Source organism: Electrophorus electricus, chromosome 2 (genome assembly GCF_041902795.1).
Source record: "Electrophorus electricus isolate QZ-2024a chromosome 2, ASM4190279v1, whole genome shotgun sequence".
NCBI lineage: Eukaryota > Metazoa > Chordata > Actinopteri > Gymnotiformes > Gymnotidae > Electrophorus > Electrophorus electricus.
The window spans coordinates 43130912-43149723 of NC_137498.1; the positions used below are offsets into that span (position 1 = coordinate 43130912).

Here is an 18812-nt window from a genome sequence, read left to right on the forward strand (position 1 = left end):
AACAGAAATAGACGATAAAAATGGCGCCTTGAGTACATTTTCACGTTGCGTAAAATTTCTCGAGGTTTTACTGACGTGCCACCCAGAATTTGATCGGGTTTCTTGGTAGGTTTGTGTATTTTTGTGGATATCGATAGAGTCGAGGATGTTCGTGGCAAGAAGTATCGCAGCGGACCACAAGGACCTCATCCACGATGTTTCTTATGACTTCCATGGCCGAAGGATGGCCACTTGTTCGAGTGATCAAAGTGTCAAGGTATTGTTAGTTAGGCAACGTTTTCAGGAAGCAGAGATCATATATATATATATATATATATATATATATATATATATATATATATATATATATATATATATATATATCACAACAGTACCCTAAACTATGCATATATGTATATTAGTTTAACATACTGTTGTGATATGCTGTTCTAAAACTGATTTGTCTCGCATGTTTGGCACACGTGGTGTATCGCGAATCTCAAATGGACCTGCGTCTTGCTCGATTTTAATACTCAAAACCTCAGCTCGACTGTTAACATCAGCCACTAAGCATCCCATGTTTATTGCTGCGGAGTATGTTTTTGTTTCCTACTCGGTTTTAGCATACGTGTCTTGAGTTATTAAAACCCGGTAATCCGACACAAATGTACAATTGTGTTTAACGTAGGTTTGGGATAAGAGCGACAGCGGGGAATGGCACTGCACAGCGAGCTGGAAGGTAGTTGTTTTACTGATCAAATCAGTCTTTTGGAGTGTTTTTGATGGTCGCAACCTGGTCAGAGGTGTTTTGCATCCCCGGCGACTACAGACGCACAGCGGCTCCGTGTGGCGTGTGACGTGGGCGCACCCCGAGTTCGGCCAGGTGTTGGCGTCCTGCTCCTTCGACCGCACCGCCGCCGTGTGGGAGGAAATAGTCGGAGAGTCGAACGACAAGCAACGCGGGCTCAGTCACTGGGTGAGGGGCCCATCGCCATGGGTTACGCTCACCATCACTTTTTTGTAACGTGTTGGTTGTGCATTATTGCTGGAGGGTTTTGCTGGAGTGTTTGATTTCCTGCAAGTACGTATGCTGATTCGGGGAAAAAAAAAAGTAAATATAAATTTTCTCTTATGTAAACGTCTCGAGTGCCATTTACCAGAGCACTTACATTTACGGCATTTAGCTAACCCTTTTATCCTAAGCAACTTACAATTCTGACTGAACACAACTTGAGTAATCAAGGCTTAAGGGTCTTGTTCAGGGGCCCAACAGTGGCAACCTGGTAGTGGTGGGACTTGAACTGGCAACCTTCTGTTTACTAGTGAAGTACCTTAACCACTGAGACACCACCGTCCCCATATACATTTTATAATGTTAAATTAACGTTGTGTTCCTTAACCCTTATTAAGAAACGGGGATGTTTTCACAACTCTGTGGCGTCTCTGTAGATAAAGAGGACCACGCTGGTGGACAGTAGGACATCGGTGACTGATGTAAAGTTTGCCCCGAAGCACATGGGTCTGGTTCTGGCCACATGCTCAGCTGATGGCGTGGTTCGCATCTATGAGGCACCGGACGTCATGAATCTCAGCCAGTGGAGCCTGCAGCATGAGATCTCCTGCAAGCTGTCCTGCTCCTGCATCTCATGGAACCCCTCCAGGTGTGTGTGTGTGTGTGTTGGTAGAGGACGGTAGGACTTGGACTGGGGAGGTGTTTGCATACACCTTTACACTCACTACCTCTCCTACACACTCCCAATGTCACCTTTCACCTTGTGGCCTCATACAATCTGTGTTAGGGATAGTATGGCATAACTACAGAGTCTTCGGTTAGACTTTATTGTCCTATATGGGGACATTACATTTGCAGTACAATGCTTCATACGCACTGTGTCCTTCAATAAATGTGCTACATATATCTAAAAAAAACAGTATTCTAAAATGGGTTGTGAAATGACAGTTGGAATTGGAAAACGGGGTTAAAAGGGACAAAAGGAGTCTAATGTAAGGTGAAATTAAAAACACATTAGCACATCGCTATGATGGAGCCCACCTTGTTAGGGAGGCAGAGCAAAGCTACACTTCGGAATGCTTGCTGAGGTGCTGAGATATAAGTGTAGTTTGTTGTGCATTTACACACAATGTGAACTCTATTCATTCAGAGAGAAGTTTTCATGCTTCATCAGTGAACTCCTGTAACTGCTTTCAAATTGAGTTCCTCTATAACCAAATTATGTAAGATCCTCTAAAATTTGGAACTATAAACCTGTACCAACAATAATACACACATGCAATCAAGATATGGTTCATCACTGATGATGGAGTTGATCTATGAGATGCTGGAAGTGATTCAAGATGGGATTGTTGATGCCCTCTATAAAGTTATTCATAAAAGGGGAAGCCAGCACCATAGGCTGGTAACACACACGCAGACATCTGCTGAGAATAAATGTCAAGCCTTTCTAAAGAGAGCAATTCTGCAGGTTAAACCTTTTAGGGAATTTTTACAAGGCCAATTTAAATTGCCACCTTCTCACTCAGTGCAGTCGTTTTAAAATATGGCTTGAGCTCTGCATCTTTTAAAGCCTTTTAGCCATCTACCAGGGGAGTGAAGCCCCACCAGTGTGACAGCATAAATGGGCCAATGGCAGCCAGATGCACTTCATACTTCCTGTGCCTGTCATCAGGTATAAGCAGGCTTCATTGTATATGCTGTAACTCTGCTGTGATTGGCTGTTGTCCCCAGCTCCCGGGCCCATCCTCCTATGATTTCCGTGGGCAGCGACGACAACAATGTGACCTACAGTGGAAAGGTCCAGATCTACGAATACAATGAGAACACCAGGTGAGCCCAGACCTTCTGGCTCATGCCCGCGTTTCTGTGTCCTCTGTCAGTTTGGGTGTGAGGATGGAGAGAGAGGTGGTGACACCTCATGCTGATGCTCCCCTGTAGGAAGTATGCCAAGGCAGAAACACTGATGACCGTTACTGATCCAGTCCACGACATCGCTTTCGCTCCCAACCTTGGAAGATCCTTCCACGTGCTGGCCATAGCCACCAAAGACGTGCGCATCTTCAAACTCGTGCCCCTCCGGTATGTGAGCCTGACGCACTTCGCCGCAGTGCAAACGGCAGCTAAACGGCTTGCTGCTAAACAAGTTGCGAAGCCTTGGTTTGCTGTTTGCATGTTTAAGTGCTACTTTATTTGTTGGCATCTGAGGCGAGGTGAGTGGATGGGTTCGTTTGGCCCCTTGTGCTTCTGTGTGCCAGGAGAGACAGCACTACCAGCTCTGGCCCCACCAAGTTCGAGGTGCAGCTGCTGGCCCAGTTCGACAGCCACAACTCGCAGGTGTGGCGAGTCAGCTGGAACATCACCAGTACCTTGCTGGCGTCCTCCGGGGATGACGGCTGCGTTCGGCTCTGGAAGGGTGAGCCCCGATCTCTCCCTGTCACATGCCTAGACTCCACCCTGTCCCATACCATCACACCCACTTCCTTGTCGTCTCTGCTCTCCAGCGAACTACATGGACAACTGGAAATGCACTGGGATCCTGCGAGGAGATGGCAGCCCCGTGAATGGCTCGTCTGTTCAGGGCCTGGCCCTGAACACCCCGGGGTCCTCTGGAGCGCCGACCCCTCAAAACAGTGTGGCAGGGGCAGCATCTGCGGGCAGGTATGGTTGCTGGGCACCGAGGACATGGGCGGGGCTGGCAGGTATATCGCACGTGGCGATATATTTGATACTGTTTTATACAAGCCATAGAAAATGAGCACATTAACACTGAATATGCCAAGGTGTGTGGCTCAGTCACTGGTGCCACTGAACCATTTGCTTATCACTTTGTATTGTGTAGGAAATGCGCGGTCAGCCCTTTCACCTCATTCGTGCAATAGTTTCTGTGTTTTTAAATGATGAATACAATTCAGTGTTAAAGGAAGACACATTGCAGAGACTTCTAAGAAAACGAATTCTTTGTCTTCGTAGACGAGCTGGATATCATAGATATCTACGATAATCATGTCACCTTGGCCTCAAAGCCTAGCCCACTTGACAAACTCACTCTTGCAACCACATCAAGAAGCTCAGTTAATATTACGTATGGCAGATTTCATCGAGAGGTAATATTGCACATGAATGTCACTTTGCAGTATTCGCTGCTTTTGGATTTTTCACGGAGCAGTTCGTATATGGACCTCTCCTCTCAGTACTTAACGCAGACTGAGGGATTAAGTTCAAACCAATGAATTACCTACATCTCTTAGAGATGATTTAACCCTTTTTAAACAGCGTTACACTTAATATGACAAGACGTACTGTATTTTGTAAATTGACAACTAATTATCTGGGACAGATTTATATGAAATGGTGGGGGGAGACAATTAAACAAAATTAAACAAAAGTATTATTTATACTCACTACTTGTCCTCCCTCTCATGCACACGTGTGTACACGCACACAGACACACACTGACATACTCACACCAACATGCTCACGCAGACACACATAAACTGTCCCAACATTATCAGTGTATGCTATCGTAGCAGTGTTCACCGTGCTCATCACACTCATTCAGGTCTTTTTCAGTGATGACTGATGAAGCCAGTGGTGAAGATTTAATTTAAAAAAAAACCCACCGTGGGTTGGATGTGTGAAAATGGTCTGGTTTCGGTAGACATAATGCAAAGTATGTGTTAAAAATAGGGCAACTAAAGATAGCAGCACCACGAATTTAATTTCACAATCTCAGTTGATCATCCACGGCAGTTTGCTGAGTCAATGAAATACCACAAAGCAGAAACACACTTGGATAATAGAGCAAACTCTTATTGGTCTTACAAATAAATACTGATACCTTTAACATTATACTTGTCAAACTTTATCATATTGTATCTTGCCATTTTCCTTAAGCATATCGATATATGAGTTTATATAGTCGTATTGTCCTGCCCTGGGCATGGGGCACTGAGGACAGTCCTACGCATGTTGACCTCACTCCTGGGTCTGCTAGTGTATGATCTAGAGAAAATCATGGTACTTAACAGCTTCACAGAACACATTCTTTGGTTAGTGTGGTGTAAATGGGGACACGTACGATTACTGTTCCTTATGGGGAAGAGAAGGTGTTCTTTTGCAGATTCACCACATGGACAACTAACTTAAACAAAGAGGTGTGTGTGTGTGTGTGTGTGTGAGAGAGAGACGGAAGGCCTTTTAGAACAGCAGTGGCTTAGATAGGTTAAATGTTGGAGTCAGAATTGGAAGCACTGCTGGCCCACACTGAGGAAGGTCACTGGCTTCCAGGCACATGGTGAATTTTGGCCGCTCTGTAAACGCATGCAGATGTATTGTTGCTATGGTGGTCATCCTTTCTAGAAGGGTACAAAGTGGCATTTTAGAAACCAGGACATCTAAAATGTATAGAATATACACACGTGCATGCATACATGTTTGTATGTATATTATTTAAATATAACTTATCCTTGAATGATTTCTTAGTCATTAAGTCAGCCCAGGCCTGAAAGGATTTTGTGAATTGCCAGTGAGAGTTTGGGCTGGGTTATAGTTTTTATGCAGACAGATGGGCATCTAATCCTATAACTGCCACGAATGTGTGTCTGTGTCTGTGTCTCCTTTAAGTGAATGCGCGTGGTCCAGCGAGATGCGTGCAAGGCCAGGAAGGACCCTACAAACCTCATGGATGCGCACAGAACGACTGAGGCTTTAGTCTGATGTGCTTCAGTTAACTGTTCCGTATCTAATTTATATCTGTGTTTCCTGATTAAGTTTGTCATGAGTTTAAAGGTGTTTGTCTTGTTTTTAACAGAAAAAAAGCTCAGCTGATGCCAGGCTAATGGCGACTGACAGCTTGCTGCATGTGCGCACACACAGGATTGGACGAGAATCCCAGTAACCCCTCCCCCAGCACTGAGTGACACCTCTACAGACCAACCAGACACTCCTCAATCTACTAATCTAACAGCCGCTGCTGCCATGTGGCACTGACTGTGTTTGGTGTGTGGATACTGCAAGAAATGCAGACGTGTTGCTTGTGTCTGTCGTTTGATGGCATTTTCTTGTTGTGTTTTTGTTTTTACTATTAATTTCATATAAAGATCTGTGTATTAAAAACACATTGCTCCCTAGGGAAATGTACAATATATGTATGTACTTTTTTTTTTTTCTTTCTTGTGCGGTAAAATAAAAGAAGAATGATTACAGTAATAGTCGAAATTGGATTTTAGGCTAAATGTCTGTCGTGTGTTTCATAGCACATGTAGTCCACCAATGAACAGCCTCTGATTAGACGATGCATGACACCGCATTATGAAGTCACCAAAATAATTTAACAGGGGCTTTTATTTTGAAAGCCAGCTGTTTTCCAGTAATTTTAAGATCACTGGGTAGTGCAGAAAATGATGCATTGTAGATTCCACATTCTCCTCACAATTTTTTTTATTTATTTTTTTTTTGTGTGTTTGGGATATTAGAATGGATTTAGTTAGTAACCTGCTTACTAATGCCTCAAACTACTAATCCGTGGCTGTGTATTTGCCAATGTAGCCTGAACTCATGATTCTTTAATGAGTATGTTCTGCTGTTACAAAGTACTAACAGTAGAGGGAGACACTGAGCTTGCTTGGTTGCTTTTTACTCTTCAGTTTTAATTCCTCTCACCAGCAGGAAGCAGTTCAGCCAGTTCTAGTGACCATATCCAGATTTCAGTCGTGTTACTGGATGTGTTACTTACATTTTTGCTGAAAACCAAGATGCTGTTTGAACAGATTATGTTCAGTAATGTTAAACAGGAGCTGGAGGAGACGCGCTGGTGACCTGATGATCTGCACTTTTAATTTGTAATGTGTGTTTGTGCGTGCTCTCCCTTCTACTTCATTTCTTATGTTCAAAGCAAAACTCTTGCTTGGATATTCCATCATCTTGAGGTTGTCACCAATCTTCAGTACATTTGGTTTTAACAAAAAGGAAGTACAGTTTTGTAAGCAGTTTTTAAAAGCTGTTACGACTTTTGGGGTGGCTTAGATGTGTGAAATAAAGGGTCGCAAATAAAGCAGCATGGTGTGTTATTTCCTGGACACTGTCTTTCTGCCCATATCTGCTCCTTGACAGGAACCATAAATATACAATGTAGTCTTCAGAACGTTTGTCACCCCAAGTGAAAATATTTATCCTAAAAAGAGATTTTAGTTCCATGTACACATCTGCCTGTGCTGCCAGCACACTATTATTGATGACTTGCAGATTCAACACCACATTTGAATTTCCTTTGCCTTATGATCCTATCAATCCATGTCTTGTTTGAGTTGTGTGTATGTACAGCCCTTGCCAACTGCTGCGTGTGTGTGTGAACTATGTCTAATAGTTGCTTGGGTCTTCATGCAGATATTTCTTCCCACCACTGGACCCCCCCCGGACTGGGTCAAGGCTGACCCACCTCCTTCCTCCCTCTCTCATTGAGCACGCCTGTGAGAATGTTTCCAGCCACACGCAGAAGCCACTACAATTACGTCGCCGATACTCCGCTGCTGTCTTCAGCCAGCCCCCAGAGCACGAATGACCCGCCCCCTCCAGTCGGAAGGATGCACTTCCACACTGAGCTCAACAGCTTCTCTGCAGCTTAATGAATCACAGATGTCTGGGTTTGCTGTTGCTTTTGGTTGTTGTGAAATCTGATCCTCCATTTCTATATGCTTGTGGAGTAATCCTTTCTGCCAAAATGTTCATATTTCTTTTGTTTTATTCACAACTACAATAGAGAATCTGCTGTGTTCATGTAACTAGTCTCAAAGTGTTTTTTTTCCCCTCCCCTCTCTATGTTTGATGAATGCTGACACTTCATTGCTTTCTTGCCTAAATGGAGCGGGTCAAGCACTGCGGCTCACACCTAAAGCACTGGCCCACTCTCTTTTGCTTTCTCACACACACCCTTAGCAGATGTAACTGATGTACTCTGCCATACAGGTTGTGCTGGTCATGTTTATCAAAGGAACATATACTCTTTTGGTGTCCTAATTGCACACCTGGCAACCCTGTGTGTGTCTGCATGCAGTGCCCTGGAAGGCATTTTAAATACCATCCAGAGGGGGTCAGGCACCTCTGTAGACAAAGCTTTTAAGAGGGCAAATGATGCAACCCCTTGACACTGGAATGAGTCTCCTTCCCAGTCTTCATGCTGGTGTCTGGCCTCAGACAGATCAACACTGACTGGCAACCAACCCTTGTCCCCTGGGGCCAAGGATTCATTCAATTAAACTTACACCAGGGGGTGGTGTCTGGGGTTTAACACACACACACATACACACACTGACAAACACTGTATGGTTGCTCAATGTATGGGAGGCTCAGACGACAAATGTCTTTTTTTTTTTTTTTTTTTTTTACTCAAGGTTGTCTGTGTCCTCTCAATGTGTTTAACTGTGTTAATCTGATCCTATGATAGCTCATGGTTTGATGGTTATAAAAAAAGGCAATACAGGAAATGTAATTCAGTAATACTTTAGAACATTTTTTTCCTGTTTCATTTTACATTTTACAAATAATCTCTTGACTCAGTCAAGGAAATTAAAACCAATTACTGTAGTACACGAATGTGTTTTTTTTCTCCTTGAGAAAAAATATCCGGCCATGAGAACCTATATGCATAACTTAATATTCATTGTTCTATGTTAATATTCTATGGAATAATTAGAGAAGAACTATGGAGAGCAATTTGCTGAACAATTTCAGCGTCAGAGAAGAAACTACCGCCGCACTCCACACTTTTGGTTTATGTAGAGAAATCTCACTTACACGCAGTTCAGCACATAAAACTATATATTTTCTGAGCTTTGTCATGAGTTGTGTGCGCTGTGTTTAAATTTCGCACTTTAATAGTGAACATAGTTTTGTTTTATTTGCTACATTCTACATTTAAAACACTAAACTTAACTTGAAATGAATTATATAACAAAGTCGAGACTTCACACATATGGGGTAATCAATTTATAACAAAGTTATAAGCCATACCGTTGGACGGTCTGCCGAAAATAGTCTTGCCCATCTAAGTTTACATTCTTTAGTACTCCTACTCTGCAGATGTCGCTACAGCATTTTCTAAATTATTCAGATGGACCTGGAGAAGTGGGAGGGGGATATACAACGGAGTTTGTGATCTAACGACTTTGGCAATGAGTGAGACCGTCTAGACACATTTGACACCCGCGGGTAGCGGAGACCGTCTGGAGGCGACACTTCTCTTTCTGCGGCTCTGTCATAATCGGGAGCTGGAGCCTGCAAACGTAAGCGACATTTCTGTCATACTAAACAGTTTTAGATGGTGGGACTAGACGGACACAGTCGAATATTGTGGCAGCTAAGACAGCTTCAGTTCTGCAAGAAATGGAAGTTGTTGCAGACAGCGCAGTCGAAAAGAAAACAGGCTCACGTTTGAGGTTTCAAGTTCTTAAAGGGGGCGCTAACAATTAATGCTTTCTTAGTGATCAGCATTATAGCTGTGTTGTCGTACAACGCCGAAGTTTTTTCTCCTGCGAAACAGACATGAAGTTAAACGCGTTAAAAGGAGGATGGAGAAATCTTGCTCATTAGCTCTGAACTTGGCGCTTGTGTGTGACTCAGTTGTGAGACACTGCGCTGAATACGCCTTCCCCCCTGTCCTATAGTCGTTAAACTTATTTTGTTGATGCGCAGGGAAACTTATTTGGACGAAACGAAGTCACCTCTTTTCGTTTCCATTTGGGCATCGTATGTCCAGACTAATGGTATGGAAACCGAGCACCGTTAAAGATGATGATGATGATAGTAATAACCATTTATGCAATTTAGCCATTAGTCTCTTCTACGGCCCATACCGGAGAAAGCACCGTAAAGTCATTTTGAACTTAGATTATATTTTCTGTCTTAATGTTTGTTCTGAATGTATTTATTTTTGTGGCTGATTGTAATAAATCTCTAATTAGTGCATTACGTGCATATCAAATGGGATGTTGTTTTGTTTTGGCCACTGGAAAATTACATGTGTCCCGTTACAGTACATACACTCAGGACTTTTGAATACGCTAATGTCTCTATATAACCTACTTTCATGCTGATCCTTGTTTTAACCAAGGACTGTGTAATTTCGACTCAAATAATATGTAATCGTTAAATATGCATGTGCACTCTTGAAGATTATTTTGAAGGATGTGTCGTTGTGGTGGAAATATGAAAACATGTTACAGTTTTAGGGCAGCATTCCTTTTCCCTCCCAAAAACCTCTTTCAGCTGACTATAGCGTGGGGTGCTTATTATGTGAACATATCTGCGGTTGTGACCATAGGCCTATATGTGATTGTTTTTGACTGATTGACAAACATTTCAGTGGTTATTGCTATATAGACATATAAACAGTCCAGGTTGCATATGTTCCTTTACAAGCTTTGCAGGGTTAATCTTAGGTCATTTGTGAATATTCCCTTGTAGCTCACAACACCGAGGTTGCGGATTCGATTCACAGGGACAACACACTGTGTGGTGGTGATAAGTAGGCTATATGTAGGTCGTAATGTTTTTTAAGAGTTTTCAAAAATTAGTATTTGCTTCTGGATCTGGGTTCTCATCTAAATACCTTGAATCATCCACCGTGTGATATAAACTTGCCACATGATTTCAGAATTGTTTTTTGATGCTTTCCTGAATGAGCTCACAGTATGCGATCTTTGCGCACTGAGCTCACCACGCAGTGACTTTTTACAAACATTTTCCTCACATCAGGACGACAAGTGCAAGACAAACCGTTTATCGGCACTTCATGTGTCTCACTCGGTCGCCCGAGTGCCGGGATTCGCGTGATCACGTGATTAGTTCCTTCGAGCGGAGCAAGTCTCGCGGACTACAAGAGCGCTTCTGGCCCGCTCGGCTAAATCCCGACACATCGCTGCGGCGGTTTGCCTCGCTCACTGGTTATTTAAAAACCTTCATTCCCCAAATGGGAAGACCTGGTTCCAGTTCAGCAGTGCAACACGTTCACGCAGTGCTGATCTCGGAGACCGGGACAAAACGGCTTAGTCGTCGGCTGTGATGTCTGGTGCATGCCATTACCGTGCAACGGGTGAACCGGCTTGTTGCAACATCGCCTTCTAGTCGTTTTACAGACCATATTAAATATTGCATATTATTATACATATAATAACACCCCCTCCCTTCTCATCCCGTTCCTCCGCGCACGTCCCGGGGACTCCCCACTGCCCGCCCGAGCCACACCAGAACTTTTAGCAGCTCACTCCGCCACGGAGAGCTAATTTTGTTTGCGATGCTATATGGGTTAGCAAAGGTCTTGTCGAAGGAGACGTGAAAATAATTCTCTCCCCCTTGGGGGCAGATGGAGGCGGGGCGGGCGCCTCTGTGCGGGCGGCCGATGTGAAAGCGGTCACCTCGGGCGCGTTTGGCTGCGGTTTCCTTCAACCGTGTTGCAAGTTTTCTCACGCCGGTAGTGCCTGACCGACTGCGGAGTTGTTGTGTCCAAACTGGTCGTTGGCGGCAGATGAAAGACTTGCGACGCTTAATAAACGCGGAAATGCCCTCCTGGGTCATTATGTCTTAAGGTAGAGACGCGCACGCCTCCCCGGGCGTAACAGGCTGCAGCGTTGATTGCACACACTCCACCAACTCTGCAGCTCTGAGACATTTACGAGCCTTTGTGAAGCGATGATTAACAAATTAAAAGGTTGTAGATTGCATGTTTATCAGAACAAAAGAGGTGGTTTCAGCAAACTTTAGGTGTGAGGCTTCGTCTGTCATCACCAATAAACGGACAAAATGGGACGGATATGGGAAATCAACGCTCGAACGGGCGCTAAGGTGTTGAGAACAGTGTCTGTCACGGTTAGACATGGCATGTAAGCTTGTTTTACTAGTGCTCGCATCTTTTTTTAGCTTAAAAAAAAACCTGACGCACGTTGGCCTGCAGTAGCAGAGATGCAGGGGCGTGGCTTACGGCGCTCGTGCGGATGTGGGTGGAGCCCTGCATGAAATATGTAAATTAGCGGAAAACGGGGATGTGGCGATTAATCGATGTCGTCAGTCATGGAGCTTATGCACAAAAGAGTCAGGAAATTCAACTCGGTACAATGTAGATGAAAAAAAAATCGATTACTCAGTACATTTATGGACAGATTGTTTCTGAAATAGTCATTTGCTGGAATCCCACTGGAGAGACTTATCAGGGGGTCAGTAAGTCTGTCACACTAAATTCATGGGAAGACACTGCAGTGAGAAACTGGGCTTCCTTCTGCCTCAACAGTAACCGCCATCCATTTTCTCATGGGTCTTATTCTGCAGCTCACTGTAGTTCATGCTGCTTGGGAGAATAGTGCAGCGTGACCTGGCGAGCACAAACTTGCGAGTGCTGTTCTGAAGTACTGTCTGAAGTGCTGTTCTGTCTGTCCAGGTGCCGTACCACATCAGATGGAGCCCGGAGAAGGCGACTAGCACTTCGCTCAGGCTAGTGGGCTAGCGTTGTTGGCTTGCTGTTAGCAGCACTGGCTCGGTGTTGGCGTCATGGCAGTGCTCGTAGTGTATGTCTGACAGGCAGTTTTGCAGTATTGTGGTTGGTTGAGGCAGCTTTCTTATTCCACCCAGGGAGCCCTCTGTTCCTATTAGCTCACGATATGGCAGGCGGCTCCATGGGACTTTGGAGCAAAGCTATGACTCGTTTCGGGGGGGGGGGGGGGGGGGGAGAGAGAGAGAGAGAGAGAGAGAGAGAGGGGAGGGGAGAGAGAGAGAGAGAGAGAGGGGAGGGGAGAGAGAGAGAGAGAGAGAGAGAGAGAATAATAAAAGGATAGGTCATCTGCCTCTCTGATTTTCTGACTCTTTTTGAAGAGGCTCAGTTGTATTCATGTATGCCCCATAAATATTGATCAGAATTCCAGCTGAATGGCTTTTTGCTTTGAAGGTGCTGTGATGGATTGGTTCCCCTCCACTCTTCAAAATGGCTGGAATAATTAATTGGGTGGGAAGCAGGAGAAGCTGGCCTGGAACCATGTGTGTGTGTGTGTGTGTGTGTGTGTATTTGTAGGTTTTTGTATTTCTGTGTGTTTTATTAAAGGTCTTATTCCAATGTATTACTAATTCAGCTCATCAAAGTTTTAAAAAATTTCACACACTTCTAAATTTTATTTATTTTTTCCCCTAAAACCACATTTGGAACAATTACATAACAAACACCCTGATGCAGTGGGGAATGTCAAAACCAAAAGTCGGTGTGTTAATGAAAACCAAATTTGTTTGCGTGGGTTAAATAACAGATATTAAACAGAATGAAGATGGCACTGTGCTACCAGGAGGTGCCAGTGAAGCTGTTCCTAATCCTTAGAGTGGCTGTGGTGTCTCGTCTTGGCATTTATCCTGGAGCAGATGCTTATCTAGACGCTTATCCTGGACTAGGAGATTATCCTAGACTAGACATTTATCCTGGACTAGGTATTTGTCCTGGTCTGTGCAGGGTGTTCTTCATGTGCTGGGCTTTTGTGCTGGTGTAGGCGTTTCAGATGTGGTAGAGACTTATGCAGTGTGGTTGAACACCTCTGCACTCAACCAGCCCACAGGAGGTCGCCTGGAAATCTGATGATTTTGGATCACACCAGCTGCTGTCAAAGCTATACAATTACATGTGCATAGGATATGGAGTCGTGTCTGTTGCTGAGCCATGATCACACACGCACACGCACACGCACGCGCACGCGCACGCACACACACACACACACACACACACACACACACACACACACACACACACACACACACACACACACACACACACACACACACACACACACACATATTCAGTCCTGTTCAATATGTCTGGCTGGGGGGCAGACAAATCCAGTAATTTGAGAAGGATGGTATGATGGGCCTGGGTGACTGTGTCTGTATGCAGAGCTGGAACTATGCCAGCTGTGACCAGGTGCTGCAGTGGTTCATACATTGCCCTCTAGCTGCTGGTCTGAGAACAGTCTTGGATCACATTGTGGATCTCCAGGAGAATTCCAACCACAGCACTGACTCAATGGAACTCAGCCTTTCACTGACACCGTCCCAGGTTCACGTTTAAAGAGCCAGGGAACCTAAATATGTGTTTTCTTTCCAGTTAGATTTAGCTTGCTCTTCTGGGCACATAATTTATATACAAAGTGCATTATATGAAAACTGTTCCAAAGTACAGTAAATTACACAATTATTTCACCAGAGTTTCTCCCCAAGCGATGTAAAATGGCATGTCCTCATGCTGGGTAAAGCTTAAGTAAAATTTACTGTCAATAGTCAGAAGGCTGCTGCGCCTCCACCAAACTGTATTACTGCTTCTCTGTTTGACTCTGAGCAACCTAGCTAGCTAGGCAGTGAAAGCTACGTAAGCAAAAGCCTTAGCCAAGTGCACAGAATAATTTCTTTGAAATGGTCCTTTTAACAGCGTATGCACTGCTGTGTTGTCAAACCTACATGTTGACTGTAATGTTTATACAAATGGTGTTTTATACATCAATATGCTGACATAAATTTGATTTGCATGTGTTCTCACAGAAATCAGGGCATCTCAATGACGTCAAGATCACATCTTATAGGACAATGAGTTAATTCTAATCATATTAAAATAAGCATTAGATAAGGCTGCTTATCTACAAGAAAACTCAACTGCAGCAAATCTCAAAGGTAACGGTGTTAGGCTAAGTTATTCTGAAGTGAAGTCAGTGCAGTATTTTCATGGAGATAGCTGTGTGTACACAAACCTTCAGTTTCAGCCTGACAGAAAACATAAAAACCTCCCTGGAATATTAGGTCCTCAGCTAGGACTAATGAGGCAATTTAGTTTTTCAGCAGTCTATGATATTTCTTATTTTTTTAACTGAAAAATTGCTGAATGTTTAAAATAACATTATAGTTGAGCATCATGCAAACATTTAATATTACAATAGCTGGGGCTTTAAGAGCCACTAATAGAAGCTCCTGTGGTGTATTTGGAATAACTGTGATGGAGCTGCAGCTAATGAAATGGCTTCATGTTTGGTTGTTTTTGCCGTTGTGATGCACCACCTTTTCCAACCACATCATCAGTCAAGAAAAAGAAGACTGCTCTTCATTTCTTCGAAAACTACAGCTTTCTCCCATCATTGCCATACGAGAGAGAAGTCCTCTTGACTTGAGCAGGGTGGGGGATTGTGTGACGTGTCTGGCCTAACTGTGCCACCAGATGCCTTCTGGCCATGTAGCACGGGGTTGGACACAGCTCGACGCTCTAAAGGGGAAAGGTCTGGCCCAGTGTCCCTGACGTGCACAGGTGAAATATTTGGCTGGGTATGCTCGGTGTGTCTGCCACACGGCTGACTGCAGCCACTGGTGAGCAGGAGATACTGGCTGGCTGTTTTTTAGGGTTGTGATGGTATGACAGTATGGCGGCATGATGTGATCAAAGTGCTGTGCTGTGACTGTCATATGTAGTACAGTCCCAGATGGAATATCTATGATTAGTCAGGATGCTCACTGAACATAGCAAAAAATTTGATGATTTTATATGAGGGATTATTTAGCATATGTTGGCTTCCTGCAGTATTGGTATTGGAAAGACTAGCGTTGCAATAAAAATGAACATATATTGTGCACCCTTTTAGGAATCATTGTGAAATTTGTCAGAGATATTGATTATTCATTTCATCTAATAGTGCTTAAATGCTTCAGAACTTAGTATGGCTGTGATTGGTCAGGCTGAGGAAATTCACAATGCACAACATAACCATAAGTACCAGTGAAGAGGAAGTGTTGTTTGAAACTGGAAATACTTGGTTATCAGAGTTTGGCAGAATGCCAATAGTAATGTGTCATGTAACTTTGCTGACATAAGGAATGGATCAGTCAGATTACCTGCTTGTATGCTTCTGACCAGGCTGTTTTGTTCTGAGTGATTGTGAATTCTCACGGACAGCGGTCCACACCGGGGCCCCAGTAAGACCAGCACCAAGTGCGGTGCGGTGAAGTTTACACGTCATCCACTCTGTCCACACTTCCTCTGCATATTCTAGTCCATGACTCCATATTCTAGTCCATGGACAGCATACAGAGTGATGTCCTAGCAATGACATCGATTTATTTATTAGCCCTGGCAACTTGGGACACTTTCGTATTGATACTTTTTTTGTAATTCTTACATATTTATTTCATTTTAATAATTTGTTATTTCAGTTTACAAAAATGTCAAGAAAAATGTAAAATATACATTCAACTATTCAAGGCTTACATCTGTAGTTTTAACTCATTTTCATAGTTTTTAAACATGTGGTCTGCATAACTATGACCAAAATTATGTATGTTTAAGGTAAAATAGTGGTTTATTAATCCCACATTTAAAGGGAAATTAGAGATCAAAACTTCCTTGGAACATCAGGAATATCTCAGATTAATAAAATACTTAGAGCACAAACAACACACAAGTAAAACACATGATTTGTCTGAGAGCTGTATTGCATATTGCAGCCTTCTGTAGTATCAGTATTGCAAAGGGCAGTATCTTGATAACAATTAACAAGCAATATATTTTTCAGCCCTGCTTTCAGCATCTGTGCTTCAGCATACTCTGTGTCCCCTGGTTACCTCCTTCTTAGCAGAGGCTACAGTGAAAATCCGATCTCACATCCACAAAGTGCCTGCTGTTGCTCGGCAGTCCCGGCCACTTTGTTCTGCATGTGGCACAGACCTACCTCTGGTGACGGGAGTGGTGAGGGGCGGGCCTACACGCCTGTGGGAGTGGTGAGGGGCGGGCCTACACGACTGTAGGAAGGACAGATGAATGGGGCCTTAGACTTTCTGTGGGAGGTGCCCTAAACCCCGCCTCCAAGCATATCCTCAAGGGGTAGCAGGCGCCTGCTGTGGGTCACAGACGTGAAGGCTATAGGCGAGTCCAGCATGCTGCGTGCCTCCCTCGAGGAGGGGTGATAAGAGCCTGGCGTTGAAGCTTCACGCCAACACAGTGTGACCTCCTAAGCTAAGTGCCAGACAGCTTCACAGGGAGGAGCATGTGTGTGAAAACTGTCACAAAAGCTTTAAATAGTACCTTGTGTGATTGCATTAAAGCAGCACAGGAGCACACACGCCTACACAGGCTACCCGTCCTCCGTGGAAGCAGAGACGACAGTGCTATAAACGTCTGCTGGAGCAGAAACACTGGCTGCCTGCAGTTGGCATGGTTTCACTCCATTACTGTGTGTGAATGTACGTGTGTACATGTTTTTTGTTTGTGTGTGTGTGTGTTAACAGAACAGTACCCTGTAAATTATTCGTATTATAAGCAATGGACAGATGTATCCGTGCTACCCAATGACAGGTTGTGTGTGTGTGTGTGTGTGTGTGTGTGTTTGTGACTATGTGTTTGTGACTGTGTGTGTGTGTGTCTGTGACTGTGTGTTTGTGACTGTGTGTGTGTGTGTGTGTGTGTGTGTGTGTGTGTGTGTGTGTGTGTGTGTGTGTGTGTGTGTCAGTCTTCCCCCACCCACCCAAAAAAGTCCCAGTGCAGTCAGGTCTTTGTGGAGATGCGCGGCTGGAGCATAATGGGAAGTCCATGGCAATAGGGGTGGAGCTCTGCAGTGCTGGATTCTAGCTGCCTGATGTTTTTAAGTGAAGTTGGTTTGTCCATCTGCCAAAAAAAAAGAGATCGATATCCTTTTTGGTTTAAATCATCACTTTCCGAGGAATTCTGTATGGACAGCCTGCTGAAGATGTCTAGCACTCTGAGGTTGGGTTAAGTTTTTTAAACATTTTTTAAGTCTTTTACATTTTTCCTGAGGGGGCCGAGGGATGATGTGGCTTATATGTCTCGCTGCCTGTAATGTGTGCGGGTTTGGATTCTGGATGAATGGATAAATGTGGCAGGCTGTGCAGAGGCTGGGTGACGAGCCCACCCATTACATCACGTAAACTTGCAGCTTTTAGCATGCGTTAGTTTATATGGTGCTTTCATCTTACTGTGTGTGTGTGCAGGACCAGCATTTAGACAAGGCCCGGTTTACCTCAGCACATGCCTTTGAAGTGAAATGTTTAGTCTGGTCGTTGACCGTGTGTGTGTGTGTGTGTGTGTGTGTGTGTGTGTGTGTGTGTGTGTGTGTGTGTGTGTGTGTGTGTGTGTGTGTGTGAGAAGCAGAAACAGCACCCCCTGCCCTCCAGACTGCTAGGTCAGTGTAATGGCTTTGTCTGTCCTGGTAGATAATGTATGCCCTGTACCTGACCTCACACACACACACACACACACACACACACACACACACACACACACACACACACACACACACACACACACACACACACACACACACACTACTGAAGAGCAGTCTTTGACCCTGCTGTCTAGACTCCTTAAGTGGCACAGTGAGAGTCATTGATTGGGTGGAAGCTGACACTTCCAGCATGGGAGAAAAGAGAAGAGGGAGCAGCATCATCTCTCCACAGGCACTAAAGCCAAACACACACACACACACACACACACACACACACACACACACACACATACAGAGCTGTGTAAGATAAATGGAGAATACTGTGTTCTTTTGAGCTCTTTCCCCTGCAGTGTTCTCTGTGTCTGTGTGGCCTTTGAGGGACCAGTCAGAAAACACAGCTGCCATCCTAATGCTGTATAGATTATTAGACCAACCCACACTGCACTGTGGCTTTCTTTGAGCTCTGTGTGTGCATGTATTCATATGTGTGAACCAGCACCAGTGCACTCTTAAATACTAACATCCAATAAAGAGGACTTGTTCCCAGGGCAGATCTAAAAAGGGCACTGACGAAGCACTGCCCTCCC

The 18812-nt window shown here is 44.2% G+C and overlaps 2 protein-coding genes across 10 annotated transcripts in view; both read left to right on the forward strand.

The window, feature by feature from the left end:
• On the forward strand, positions 1-8580 carry seh1l (SEH1-like (S. cerevisiae)). Of its 2 annotated transcripts, none has more exons than XM_035529353.2 (9): positions 1-256; positions 668-718; positions 809-955; positions 1429-1640; positions 2726-2824; positions 2933-3073; positions 3250-3407; positions 3496-3652; positions 7379-8580. In XM_035529353.2, the coding sequence occupies exons 1-9, from the start codon at positions 146-148 to the stop codon at positions 7551-7553; spliced, it is 1251 nt and encodes a 416-aa protein (XP_035385246.1). In that variant the 5' UTR covers positions 1-145; the 3' UTR covers positions 7554-8580. The 2 variants fall into 2 exon arrangements, with proteins under 2 accessions (XP_035385246.1, XP_035385248.1); XM_035529355.2 differs by lacking the exon at positions 7379-8580 and adding an exon at positions 5805-7062.
• Positions 8581-9135: 555 nt separating this feature from the next.
• ldlrad4a (low density lipoprotein receptor class A domain containing 4a) overlaps positions 9136-18812 on the forward strand; it is a 54664-nt gene continuing 44987 nt past the window's right edge. For 4 of the 8 annotated variants that reach the window (XM_081705372.1, XM_081705378.1, XM_035528776.2 and 1 more), the window contains exon 1: positions 9157-9273. The gene's annotated coding sequence lies outside the window, so the exon portion shown is untranslated. Of the gene's footprint in view, positions 9274-12768 lie in introns of those variants that run through there. The other 4 variants (XM_027022881.3, XM_035528777.2, XM_081705376.1 and 1 more) reach the window with 2 other exon arrangements.